The 13,614-nt window shown below is 42.3% G+C and overlaps 1 protein-coding gene across 10 annotated transcripts in view; it reads left to right on the top strand.

Moving 5' to 3' along the window:
• ARHGAP12 (Rho GTPase activating protein 12) overlaps nt 1–13,614 on the top strand; it is a 432,157-nt gene that overhangs the window by 129,810 nt on the left and 288,733 nt on the right. For all 10 annotated transcript variants that reach the window (XM_085631848.1, XM_085631845.1, XM_085631846.1 and 7 more), the window contains exon 3: nt 10,284–10,547. In XM_085631848.1, coding sequence (XP_085487974.1) covers nt 10,284–10,547 — 264 coding nt within the window. The remainder of the gene's footprint in view (nt 1–10,283; nt 10,548–13,614) is intronic.

Here is a 13,614-nt window from a genome sequence, read left to right as displayed (position 1 = left end):
CTTTCGGAGTAACAACGGCACCAAGGGTGTTCACCAAGTGCCTGGCAACAGTGGCGGCACACTTAAGAAGACAGCACATACCTGTCTATCCTTATCTGGACGACTGGCTTATCCAGGCAAAGTCAGCCCAGCAGTGTGCCAGCCATATATCCCACACCGTTCACCTTCTTCACAGCCTGGGATTCTCACTGAATTATCCAAAGTCCCAACTTCAACCCGCCCACGTACGGCAGTACCTAGGCGCGACCATAGACACTCTCTGGCAACCAAGGCACAGCCAAATTCCATGAGGATCAACAGCATGCAGTTGCTAATAAAAAAGTTCAGACCTCAACACTCACTACCGGCACAAGTGTTTATGCAGTTGATAGGCATGATGGCTTCCTGCATCTTCATAGTCCCGCACGCAAGATTACATATGCGCCCGCTTCAGGAGTGCTTAGCACGTCAGTGGAATCCGGCTCAAGGACAGTTGAAAGACCTAGTGTTGGTCAGCGGTCGGGCATACAACTCTCTGCATTGGTGGAATCCACAAAACCTTGCCAAGGGCCGACCGTTCCAAGAGCCTGTACCACAAATAATACTGACCGCAGACGCGTCTCTCCAGGGATGGGGAGCTCATGTACTCAATTACACAGTGCAGGGACTATGGACAACACAGCAGAGGGGGATGCACATCAACCTACTGGAACTGATGGCAATCTTCCTAGCAATGAAGGCATTCAAAGTACACTTGTGCAACAAAGTCGTGTTGATCCGGACGGACAACATGACTGCCATGTACTACATATAGAAGCAGGGAGGAACACACTCTCCACAGTTGTCTCATCTGGCTCAGAGCATGTGGAAGTGGGCCATTCAGAGAAACATCTTCCTCATGGCGGAACACCTCCCGGGCAAGGACAACCAAATGGCGGATCTGCTCAGCAGACACAGCCACCAGATGCACGAATGGGAGATACATCCATCAGTACTCCAACCGTACTTCCAGCAGTGGGGTCATCCAGAGATGGACCTATTCGCCACAAGGGAAAACGCAAAATGCCAAAGCTTTGCCGCCAGGTTCCCACATCCACAGTCGCAGAGCAATGCGATATGGATGAACTGGTCAGGCAGATTTGCGTACGCTTTCCCCCCAGCACCATTAATACCGCTAGTGGCACGCAAACTGAGGCAACACTCTATGACGCTCATCCTGGTTGCTCCAACGTCGGCACGCCAGCCATGGTACACCACGTTTCTAGAACTCTCCGTGGTACCGCATCAAAGACTGCGGCTAACACCCAGGCTTTTAACGCAGAGCCATGGCGAGATTCAGCACCTAGATCCGCAACAGCTAAACCTGGCGATCTGACTCCTGAGATCTTAGAATTTGGCTAGCTAAACTTGCCTCCAGAATGTATGAATATCATCAAGGAGGCAAGGAGACCCACGACCAGAGCATGCTATGCGGCTAAGTGGAAAAGATTTGTCATTTATTGTAAACATAATGACATCAATCCGCTGGATGCATCAACTCAGAACATTATCTGTTATCTATTACACTTATACAGATGCAATCTAGCATACAATTCCATCCGTATACATTTAACCGCACTGGCAGCTTACCTTCAGAACAGGCAGCACCTCTCACTGTTCAGAGTGCCTGCCATCAAAGCCTTCTTGGAGGGACTCAAACGAGTGATTCCTCCTACACACCCACCTTCACCAGTCTGGAACCTAAATGTGGTCCTCACCAGACTCATGGGACCACCTTTTGAACCTCTACACTCCTGTGAGATTCAATTTCTAACCTGGAAAGTAGCTTTCCTAGTAGCCATTACTTCACTAAGAAGAGTTAGTGAACTCCAGGCACTAACCATTCAAGAGCCATTTATACAGGTTCATGCAAACAGGGTCGTACTACGCACCAACCCTACATTCATGCCCAAGGTGATATCGCAGTTCCATATGAACCAATCCATAGAACTACCGGTGTTTTATCCTAATCCTGAGAATGTAGCAGAGAGAATGCTCCACACACTTGATGTCAAGAGTGCTCTCATGTACTATATTGACAGAACACAGACTTTCAGGAAGACAAAACAACTGTTTGTTGCCTTTTCTCCACAGCACAAAGGAAACCCCATTTCCAAAGCAGGACTAGCTAGGTGGATCGTTAAGTGTATACAGATTTGCTATGAAAAAGCTAAGCGCACACTAACGATTCCTCCAAGAGCCCACTCCACAAGAAAGTTGGGGGCCTCCATGGCTTTCCTAGGGAATGTTCCTTTGCAGGAGATATGTAGAGCAGCCACATGGTCCACTATACATACATTTACAAAACACTACTGTGTAGATGTACACTCAAGACAGCAGGCAGCTGTAGGACAGGCTGTTCTCAAAGCTCTTTTTCAGACTGCTGCAGCTGGCACGGACAGCTGCCGCTAAATGGAGGGACTGCTATATAATCTATGCACAGATATGAATTCAGCAGCCCACATGCCTCGAACCGAATATGCTACTTACCAGTATGCATCTGTTCTTGGCATGTAGGGCTGCTGACATTCATATCGCCCACCCTCCTCCCCGGCGCCTGTAGCAGCTGTAGCATTCAGTAATTACTAGTTAGCATGGTCATCATTCACTATATTACACTCCATTTATGCCACAATGGCGAAAAACAATCTAAGGATGGAGGGGATGCCCATGCGCACGGTAGTCCAGGGGAGGAGCCACCTATCTCGTGATACTTCGAAGACTCTTCCAGGACAACAATGTGCAATCATCCGGACCCAACACTAGGCGGCGATCTATGCACAGATATGAATGTCAGCAGCCCTACATGCCAAGAACAGATGCATACTGGTAAGTAGCATATTCGATTTCTCACATAGCACTTCCATGCGGATGCTAATGTGTACACATCCTGCATTGTTCTTTTCTGAACTTCATTGGTACCTGCAGTCAATCATCAATCAAAATAAGTTTTTACCAGGGCACATAACCAGTCGACTGATTTGGTTTTGGAAAGCTCTTCTGGAATGTCAACACATTCTCCATAGTGTGTTTATCCTGGGAGGAAGAAATTACCAGTGAAGAATAGGAAAAAGCTTGGTAAAAAGTTAGACATTCCATGGCCGGGTTCAGAGTTGCACACCAGAGTCATAGCCACTGTCGTCTCATGTTTTCACTGTTCCCTGACATTAAAAGGCGATGAAACCGTGCCAAAATCTATAATCTCATTTAAAATACCACACACTTTAAGGAAGATAGCTAACCTATTGAGTTGTTTCGGAGGAAAGTCCTCACTTCTAAATGAGCAAATGCAGTTCATTTTGTGGTTCAGATCCAGTCGTGCAAACACCACGTTTGCAAGTGTGTGTGTCTCAAGAACTAAAGTGACCATATGTTGTCAGTGATCATGTTCAAATCAATGTTCACTTCCCATTGAGTTTACCATGTAGAGATCCAGGATAAGCACTGTAACAACGTTATTTTTTTACTTTTTACTCGTTTTCTAACCTCATGGGTTCTTTGAAAACATTTTGACCCCTTCTATTTCTTCAGCCATCTCCCTTTAAAATAGTGTATTCTGGAGGTGAGAATTCAGATTAATGTAAATAAGTATTTAGCACCAAGGCTGTCGCTCTGCTTAAGTCTAGACCCTCTGAGCACTAATATTCTTATTCTCTCTTCTTCCACCGCCAACTTCAGTGGAAGCAGACTTCCACTTCACCACCACATTTCAAGGCCGCATATTCAAAGTATCTTCACTCTATTTTAATCCCCTAAGGCAAGGCATATATCTCCTGTAACACAGTTTACCTTAATTTCTCTACCCCATGCTTTCCCCCTCCGAATTCAGTAGTGGTAGTCACTCAAATCCCAAGAGCCACAAGATAAGTATTTTTTTATTTCTGAAAAGTTGTAATTATTTTTTTATAGTAAAAGAAAAGAATCCAGAGAAGCAATGACAACCGCTGTATGCTAATTATCTGAGAAAATGGAAGTGTCATAAGGGAAGAAACCCAGTTTAACAAAAGCAATATCAATTGCATCTCCTAAGGATAAGGTAGCTATAGAAGGATAAAGTTAACTAAGGTCAAGAGAGCAAGAAGAGTCTGCGAGGGAGAGGAAAGGCTGTACCAGGTTTTGCTACCAGTCTGCAAAATACTCTATGCGATAAGGATATTCAGGAGCTTGTAAAAGGATTGCCTGGCAGCTGGATTTCCATTGCGTTTGTCAGGTTGCGATTGAAGGGGTTTGACTTTTGTGGGTATAGGTGCAGTGTAGACCAATTCCGCCTGGAGAAATCCTGGTCATGAATTCTGTTGAATATGGTATTATCTGCAATCCTCAAGAAGCAAAGTAAATCCATGATTTGCTATGAAAGATCTTTCCTTGCAGGGGTGTGGAATTTAATAAAATATCTACTTGTCCATGGGGCAGGCTGCTTCATAAATCTACTTGTCCTGAAACAAAATCCACTTGTCCCTTTTGTGCCATGTAATGTGGCGACAAATTACGGCAGCAATCTCATTAAGCAAGAGTTCTGATAAAGCCTCTCTAATTATGCCAGGGCTTGTACCATAGTAGGGTTTGAATACTAGCAATTCCCTGCTACGTTTCTGCAGGTCTACATACTGGAGCTGAAGGTAGTGGTAAGCAATTGCCCATGGGTTGGAAGGCCCTTTTGAGTCTGTGCAAACCTACTAATTTGCATGTTTTAAGGGTTTTCACCAACTCTTTTTTCCCATACTGAAAAAGGTTGGAAATGTACTCCTGGCAGTGGCAGACGTAAAACTTCTTCAGGGTTGGGAAAACAGTGTTTGGAGGAAAAGTGAACTTGAAACATTCAGATTTTCACATGAGCAAATCTACAGAAGCACATTTGTTCGCTCATGCTAAAATGCAGTTCACAAATATTACAGTACTATTTCTTGGCCTACTTCTGTAAATTCTTGTGAATTCATGGAGACTGTATATATACACTTAATGCATGGATATATACCATGGATGCACTTTTGAGACTTTCTTTAATAATTGGACCTCTAATTAGGCCTGGGGTTAACCATGACCTTTTGTGTTTAGTAAAATTAGCTCTCTCTCTCTCCTTCTCTCGGTCTATCATCTGGCTTCACTGTGAGTGACAGTATTCTGCTCTATTACAAGCAGCATATTGGCACACAAAGTAGTTTTGTTCAGAGCCTGGAAGTGCTGTGGCAATGTGTGCTTTTTGAGACCAAAAACAGTTTTTTTTTTTTTGCTTTTGCCAATGCTTGTTAGAATGGTGAGAGCCCTGCAGCTCCCACACTGATAAGGTTTTACAAATAACATTGCCTAAACAAGTCACGCATTGACAAAACCAAAAGCCTGACCACCAATTTCAGGCCTACTGGCTTTGCCAGTGCTTGTTTATTTGTTTCCCACAATCATATTTTAACTGGTTACACTGATTTTCCATTATGAATATTTTTGGGAAATACAAGCATACATCAACATGTGACTAAATGATGCTGCAAAGATATGGTACCTAAAATCTTACAGTAGTTTAGCAAAATATTTTTTCCTGCTTGCATTTTTTTGTGAACATTTTATTTGGAAAGCAAAGAATCATCACGGTTGCTTTCAAGCTTCTGCAAATATTTGCATATAATCAGAGCATTCTGGGAGCATTATACATAGCCTCATATTACTAAACTTTGAAAACGTGTGTGCACTTTTATACTCGAACCACCGTCAGTAGTGCAGGAAGAGCTGACAACATTTAATTTTAGTGCTCACCCTAATAATAAAGGCTTTGCGTTATTGAACCATAAATACAAGTTTGAACAGTGTTAACACATGGACGCACATATTACCTTAATTTTAGACAATGCTCTTCTTTGATCCATAATGTGGTATTGTAAACTGGCAGCTAAAGGGTTTGTGCTGTAGGGGGTTGGGCCTACTTGTCCCAAGGACAAAATAGACATTAAAACTTGTTGCCCTTGACCCCAAACAATATGTCCCGGGCGTCAGGCTATAGGAATTACACATCCCTGCCTTGTCTTAATTTAAAGTGGGGCAGGAACTGCATGCAGGATTTTTATGGACATCTATTTGCTGTTGAATGAAAATATGTATGCAAATCCACAGATCCTCAAAGAAGAGGGTTTATCTTTGTGTTAGTCTCAATTTGTGTGGGCAAGCAAAAGAAAACCAGATATTCAGTAGTTTCATGTCATTTATGAGAGCTAGAAAGTCTTTTCATCGAAAAACATTCTCTTTTGCAAAGTATTGTTAAATTCCTATCTTGGTGCTATTCCAAACAGATCTGACTCTTAGTATGTTTAAGTATTCTTTCAGTATGTTGGTATCTAAGGGGTCTGAAAGTCATTGGCCTTGGTGATTTGGAAGATGGAAGAGATCTTGTTGGAACTCTAGGAGCTCTTTCTGTTTGACATGGTCTGCCAAAAGTTATTGCTAATGTCTGTAGGATTCATTATTCTAGAAAGTAAGCATAGGAGTCCTAATCTTTGGCCTTCCTGAACAGCTGGAGAAAAATGTGCATCTTCCCCTCCAGTTTCTTTTTTCAAGTTTCATTATTTCTCTTGAAAGTGTGATCATTTACTTTGAAGAGATATTAGCTTGTTTCTTGAGTTTTACGTTTTCCTTCTCCAGTCTGATTATTCCTTATTCTGCTTCACCTATCCCAGAGGAGAGACGTTTAAAGTTTTTCTTAAAACCTTCATTTCTGCCAGTAATAGGTCTTTGTTGGTTTTAGTGTTCTTCATTAGGTCATATAGGGCAGTCAAGCATTGTAATAGTAAGTACATGCTTGTGTTGGTGGTATCCTCTTGCTTATTCTTGATAGGAGAGTCCATTGTGAGTGATCTTGTTTTAGTAGCCTTAGGGCTGTTTTTTTTGCTCTTTGTTGTCCTTCAGGTCTCTCTTTGTGTACTTTGTTTGTCCACCATCGTAGAGCTTGATGCAGTTTTGTTTATTGTTTAGGAAATAATAGGAGTCTATTGAAAGTTCCTGAATTTGAGCCACATGTTGAACTGGTTAGAAAGAGCCAAGTTGAGAAGGTTTCAGTGACAAGGCTGTCCTTCCACGTGTCGTTATTAAGTTGTACTTCTTGATTTAAAGTCCATACAGAAGTACTTCAGGACTCTGATCCTTTGGTCTTCTGGTCTATAAATACGATCTCCAATAAGCCAGCACAGCAGATCTGTGCTGCGGACATTTTTGACTTTGTCACATTTGATGGCATTGGACTGCAGAATTACTTATTTAACAAGATCCTGGCCAAGAACAGTAGCTTAGCATTGCAGAATCTGACACCAATTAGCATAGGTTGGCGGCACCATGACAAATTAATAAAATCGGAGCATGTTGTATGCATGCAAAGACCTCTCCTCGAAGATTTTTCAGCCAATTGACGTGAGTATAGGTATCTTGTTTATTTGTTTACCAATTTGCCACTAATGATGCTAATGTGTTCACACCCTGCATTGTTCTTTTCTAAACTTCATCGGTACCTGCAGTCAATCATCAATCAAAATAAGTGTTTACCTGGGCACATATCCAGTGGACCGAGTTGGTTTTGGAAAGCTCTTATGGATTAGGATTCGGCCGATGGATCCTTGTACAATTATTTAGGTCAGCTTAAAAAGACCTCCGCCAATTGTCTTGAGTATAGATATCTTGTTTATTTGTTTACAAATTTGCCACTTACAGCAGAGCTTGGGCCACGGGTGCCCAGTGAGGACACAGCAAGCTCACAAGAAACATCCCCAAAAGATTGCCTGTCCTATATTGGCTTTATGGGGCTGTAACTCTACATTAAGAGTATGTGAGAGTAGATTATATACGTGATCTGCAGTTGAGCCCTCTCACTTTCTTTAGCAGGATTAAATTCTGTGCAGTACTACCTCCCCACCCTGCCCCCCAAACCATTCTGGGTTTCAGAATGTCTGATGTGCCGAGTCCTAGCAGGCCTCCATTTTGAATGGAGACCTAGTCCATGTGTAACACACTGATTGAAAATTTCCCAGTCCAAATCAGCCTCCCTTTTGATGTAAATTAGTCCCAGGGCATTTCACGCACGCAGCCCGGACATTGCTTTTATTATAGAGGGCTTAAATCCATAGGAATGAGCCGCAGGTCTCTATCGGCCTGAGCCGAAAACTCCTACCAGACATCTTCCATGGGCTCAGATATCGCTTGCAACATATGCATTTTTTTAATTGTATGGACATTGGTTTTCTACAGTCGGTTTTAAATGCAATCACCCTTAAAGAATCAGGTTCTATCCCTTCATCATTCCAAGTTAAGGTTACTACTACAGATTATGAAATTTGTACCTTAACGTATTGTGCCAAGTCTTCACTAAATAAAACTCAATTTCAGATGCATAATATGAAAACAATATTTATATTCTTGGATTCTAAGCAAAACACATTGTATGCATCCTAGTTGGGAGCTCTAAACCCTGTACTTAAATAAAGGAAAATAACTTGCTTGGTATCTTAAAATATATCTCTAAATATGAGATCTTTACTGACTGCTTTTACTTTAAAGCCCTTTAAGAATTAGTAAGGAAATGTGATAAAGACTTCACAGTTTAGAGAAGTAAATAGGATTGAGCAGGACTGAGCCAGATCTACAGTCGTTCTTTTAGGAAAGAACTTGTGAGGACTTTGCTGCAACATTGACCAGTCGTTCCTCCTCCACTGCGCAAAAATGTGGGTGATGTTGCAGCCTCAGAAATGCATCACTGACTCCTTCCATTCATACGGAGTGACAGACTGGTGAATTGATGTTGTATGATCTGCATGTCCCCCATGGATGGCATGGGCCTACCATGATTCCTTACAAATACGTTTTTTTATTTTCAGTCAGAGAACAGAGAAAGCATAGAAATGTATGTAATTCACACAATTCCATATCCCAGCTTGCAGAAGTTGTCAGTATAACAAGATATGTCTGTGCCATCGACGGTATTGCCACTTCTCCCCTTTAACAGACCATAGAGTAACATTTAATGTGATATACACCTTGGTATGACCCTTATAAGGTGTGTCTGACTAGGGAAAACATATGATCCTTTCCTCCCCTCTGAATCAAAGATTGATAAAAGAGCCTACAGATTCATTTCCAGCACTTTCCTCCTTGTCATTGCTTTACAGGCTTTTAGATTTATAGTCTTTTTCAATTAATTATTATTTAGTCATCTGGTCAAGTGATGAATCTGCAAAACTTACTACAGGTCAAAGTCCTGGTGTCGGTAAAGCATTTTCAGTTTGAGACTCGACTTGGTTTCTAGGACTTCCGTATTTTCTATAGTGGTCCATACCTCAAGTGGTTAACCCATCTTTCATGAAAGGGTGCCAGTTCCTAGTTCTATGCCATTGACGTTACATATTTTTGGTCTTGTTCATTTTCTGTGCTGTATGTTCCATCACACACTTTCTGTTCACTGTTTCTATCCTAGGTCTTCCTTAGGCCAGGTATATGCATTAATGAGCAGTATTATTTTCTAACATTGATCAATTTGGACTTCTCCACAAATAAACAATCTGTACACTGATTTTTTTTGATTAAGTGTTTGCTGTGGTTGTTCCTAGCCTCTTTCTGAGGTTCGCCATCTGGAAAAATAAGTCTGATTCCATTAAAAACAAAACATGCAAGTGCTGCTAAACTAAACTCTAATTTGTTTTTCTTAGGTAGTGTTTTTTTTAATCTAACAATTACTTTTGAGAGCATTGTAGCAGGACAGGGACCTATGTTTAGCAAGTTCACTCTTCTATAAGGTTATCATTCACACTGTTGTATTCCTAATAATAAGAAGTTTAGTCTATAGACTCTTCAATCCTTTATGTAGTGGGGGGGTGGGTGCAGTGCAAATTTTTGCAAAGACTGGTAATCCTCCGGTAGGGTGCTTGCTGTGCGAAATTGACATATCCCTCAACTTTAACCCCTTCGACGCGCTTGACGGAACGGTTCCGTCATGCACGTCGGTTGGGCTGTGCTTATGACGGAACCGTTCCGTCATGGCCCCGCCCGCGCACGGAATCTTCAGCGTGGCGCGGAAATCCGCGCCGCGCTGAAGGGGTTAAGAGCACATGTTGTTTATCATGTTCCTATTTATGTTATTGTCACAAGCATTCACAGACATATGTAAATAAGCAGAAAGCCTGACTTGACATTTTTTTGCTTATTTTCAAGTAGTATTTTGTTTTTAGTGTTACTGAAAATAACATTTGCGCAGTTTTCCTAAAACCTAATGTCGTTTATTTCTGTCCCTTTTCATGTAGATTACAACCCCACCAGCACCTAAGCGACCGGATTCACCAGTGTATGCCAATTTACAAGACTTAAAAATCTCCCAGTCCACACTCCCCCCTGTGCCGAATGGTTCGCCAATTCAAGTATTCGGAGAATGGGAAACGCACAAAGATAATACCGGACGAGCGTATTACTACAACAGAAAAACACAGGAAAGAACGTGGAAACCTCCACGGTGTACCCGTGATTCTGTTGCGTACAAAGGAGATTCTCAGATCCCAGGCGAAAATGAGGTACGGGCCTTTTAAAATGTATCTATTTTCTGTTTATCATTTTTACTGTAATAAATACATCCTAACATTTTTTTTCTAAATAACTTGTTAGAATTGTAAGGCTCCAGTGGAGGATTACTTCAGCTGCTTCAATCTAACATGCAGTATATGTGCCCTACAGCTGGCCCCTTTAACCATCTTGCATTATGTCTTTTATAACCCTTTATTAGGTCTCGCCTAGCTATTGCGTAGCAATCGCTATGCGAGACTCTAGTAAGGGGCTCCCAAAAGTGGATTGCATGGCGAGCACGCGCACAATCGCGTGCATCGTGCCACCATCCAATCCACTTTTGGGGAAGCGCTTCAGCCCACTGGCACGTGCACTGGCGACGTTACGCGCACAATGACGAGCAGAGGCGCCATATGGCTTTCCTCTCTCGTCATGGTGCGTGCACATCGCACACCATTCGCCAACCAGCCTGCTTTCACTTTTGCGCCTCAGTCTTGGTTTTTTTCGCTCCCCACCTCTCCTCTCTGACCATGCCTCCCTCCTCTCCTTCCGCCCCCGCAGCCTCTCGTCCTTTTCTCCTCACTCCTCCACTCTGTTTTCCTAAACCCTCCCTGTTCAGCTTTCTTCTCTTTCTCCCCGTCTCCGCGTCCCTCCTTCCTCCGCGCTGCCTCTCTCCGCACCCCCGTCCTTTTCACCCACTCTCTTTCGCCTCTTTGACTTTCCTTCGACAATTCGTGCTCCTCGCCCGCCTTTCCGCTCTAGTTTTCTACCCTTAGCCTCTCCCCCCTCTCTAGCTACTGCCTCCTTATGTCTGGTAGTTTCACGTGTTCTCTTCTTACCCCCTGTTTTTCGGATTCACTTAAAGGGGACAACACTGCGGTTTGACGCGCTGGATGGATAAAGTTGATATTCGTATTGCCGCATTTTGCTCTCACCCCCAATCTCTTGTCCCCTTCTATATTCTCTCCTTCGCACTGCCCCATTACAGGTTTGAGCCTTTAGTTTTGTCAGAGCTCGCTCGCACATTGTTCCACAAGGCTCAGTGACGTGAGCTCTGTGGAAAACACGCGAGGCCCAGTGCCTCATCTGGCTTTTGTTTAAACTGGACTGCCGTTACAGTAACCATGGTTTCCTTTATCCGTCTGTGTGGAGCAAGGCCACCTCTGCATTCCCTTAATTTTAATAGTGCTAAGGTTCCAGGTAAAAAACTACTCCTGATTTAAATTACCAGGCAGCTTTCCCTAAAGTTTACCAATCCACCAAAAGCTGCAGATTTATATATAGTTGGCGATTATTGCATTATCTTTTTGAAGACTTGAAAGTTTGTCAGTCAGCATAGGGTTTCAAATGAATAAGATGCAAATAGGCAAGCTGAATTTATTTATTTTCTATCTTTCGGAGCTTTTATATATTTATTTGCAAGTAGATATTTTAGAGCTACCTGGTGCACTCTGCATAATCATTTGTAAAACATGCCCTTGATTTCAGTCCATGAGAATAGGCACTAATATTCCAAAAGCGCTTCCAGGCTAAGCAAAGTGTGGGGATTTGATATAAAATTGCATAGAAGAAACATACAAAACATAGGGCTCGATTTATAATTTGGCAGTCGGCCGTCCTCCACCAGGATCAGAGTAAATTGCTTTGTTGCCCTAGCGGAGGTCCCGATGAGGCAATTTGGAATGTCCATTGTACATTTCAGCATCATCAGGAACCGTCGACAATGCGGTTCCTGACAGAGTTTTGTAACTTTGACATACGGCTCTGTCCAGCATGACGGAGCTGTAGAGCAGTTACATTTTTTTTCAAACAAAACCCCAAAGCTGGATTTTGTTTTTGAAAATAAAAAAATGTTACCTTCCATGGCGAGGGGGGCATTTTGCAGTTTTCATTGGCGCATACCACCAGGTTTTTCCGAGTGACGACAGGCAGTAACAAGCATTTGCAATGCAATAGGTCTCGCATTTATACGAGTTTGAGCTATTGGCATTGTAAACGACAATGCTTTTTATTTAAGTTTGGTTTTTTAAAAACATAAATAAAAGGCACTGTCATTTACAATGCTAATAGCTCAAACTCTCGCAAATGCGAGACCTATTGCATTGCAAATGCTTGTACATTAAGAATGTCACTGGTCCATTTTTACCTATTGAAAGAGTTTTATTATCCCTAAACCAACTTTATAAGAGATTCTAGAACAAGTATGTCTGAAAATATGAAAGAGGAGAACGGGCAAAGAATAGAAAGAGAATAAAATCAAAGCTAAATACAGTGAACACCCCTTTACTAAGACCGGATATTCACACCCAACCCTCTTTTCCCTCATGGCATATAAAAACCCAGCAGGAGTTTATCACTCGATTTATCCAAAAGTCTCCCCAAACGTCCTTGAATTTATCGGTCTAGTTATTCAGCTGGTAGATTATCTGCTCCTATGATGCCACACAGTGCATCACCTGTAGCCAAGTCTCAGCCATGGGACATTTATCTAAATTCCACAACCTTAATATGCAGATTTTAGCCATTTTGATTGCTGTCGCAAGCCATCTACTTCTTTGTGGGATGATTTTATGGTATGGAGAAGCATCATGTAGGAGCGCTGCCCTAATATTTAGCGAATTGGCCATTTTTAGACATTGTGTAATTATGCGCCATACTTCTTGTCAATATCTGTGCAGCGATGAACATTCCCATATTATATGCATTACGTCGCAGTCTACAAAAGGGCATCTCTAACATCTTGTATTGTTACAAAGAGCTGCTTCTCCCAGGCTCTTAGTGAATGAGTGTTGACTATGAAGAATCCTGTAATAACTGAACTTCAGTGAGGCTTTTCATAAGGTCTTATCATGTGACTGCAATATGTCAAGCTAATCCTCCTCTCCATAATCCAGTCCAGGAGCCCTGCAGCTCCTTCACCATAGGTCTAAGGAGCATGAGATCTGGTATTATTTGATAGATTCTGGAGACTGCCTCTTTAAATGTGCCCCAGTTAGTAAGATATTTTAGAATCTGGGATTCTTGGAGGTTTACAGGGCAGAGGCGCAAAAGTTTCTCATGCACTGCTTCTGGTGCTTA

Source organism: Triturus cristatus, chromosome 10 (genome assembly GCF_964204655.1).
Source record: "Triturus cristatus chromosome 10, aTriCri1.1, whole genome shotgun sequence".
Lineage (NCBI taxonomy): Eukaryota > Metazoa > Chordata > Amphibia > Caudata > Salamandridae > Triturus > Triturus cristatus.
This window is presented reverse-complemented; position numbering and strand designations above follow the sequence as displayed.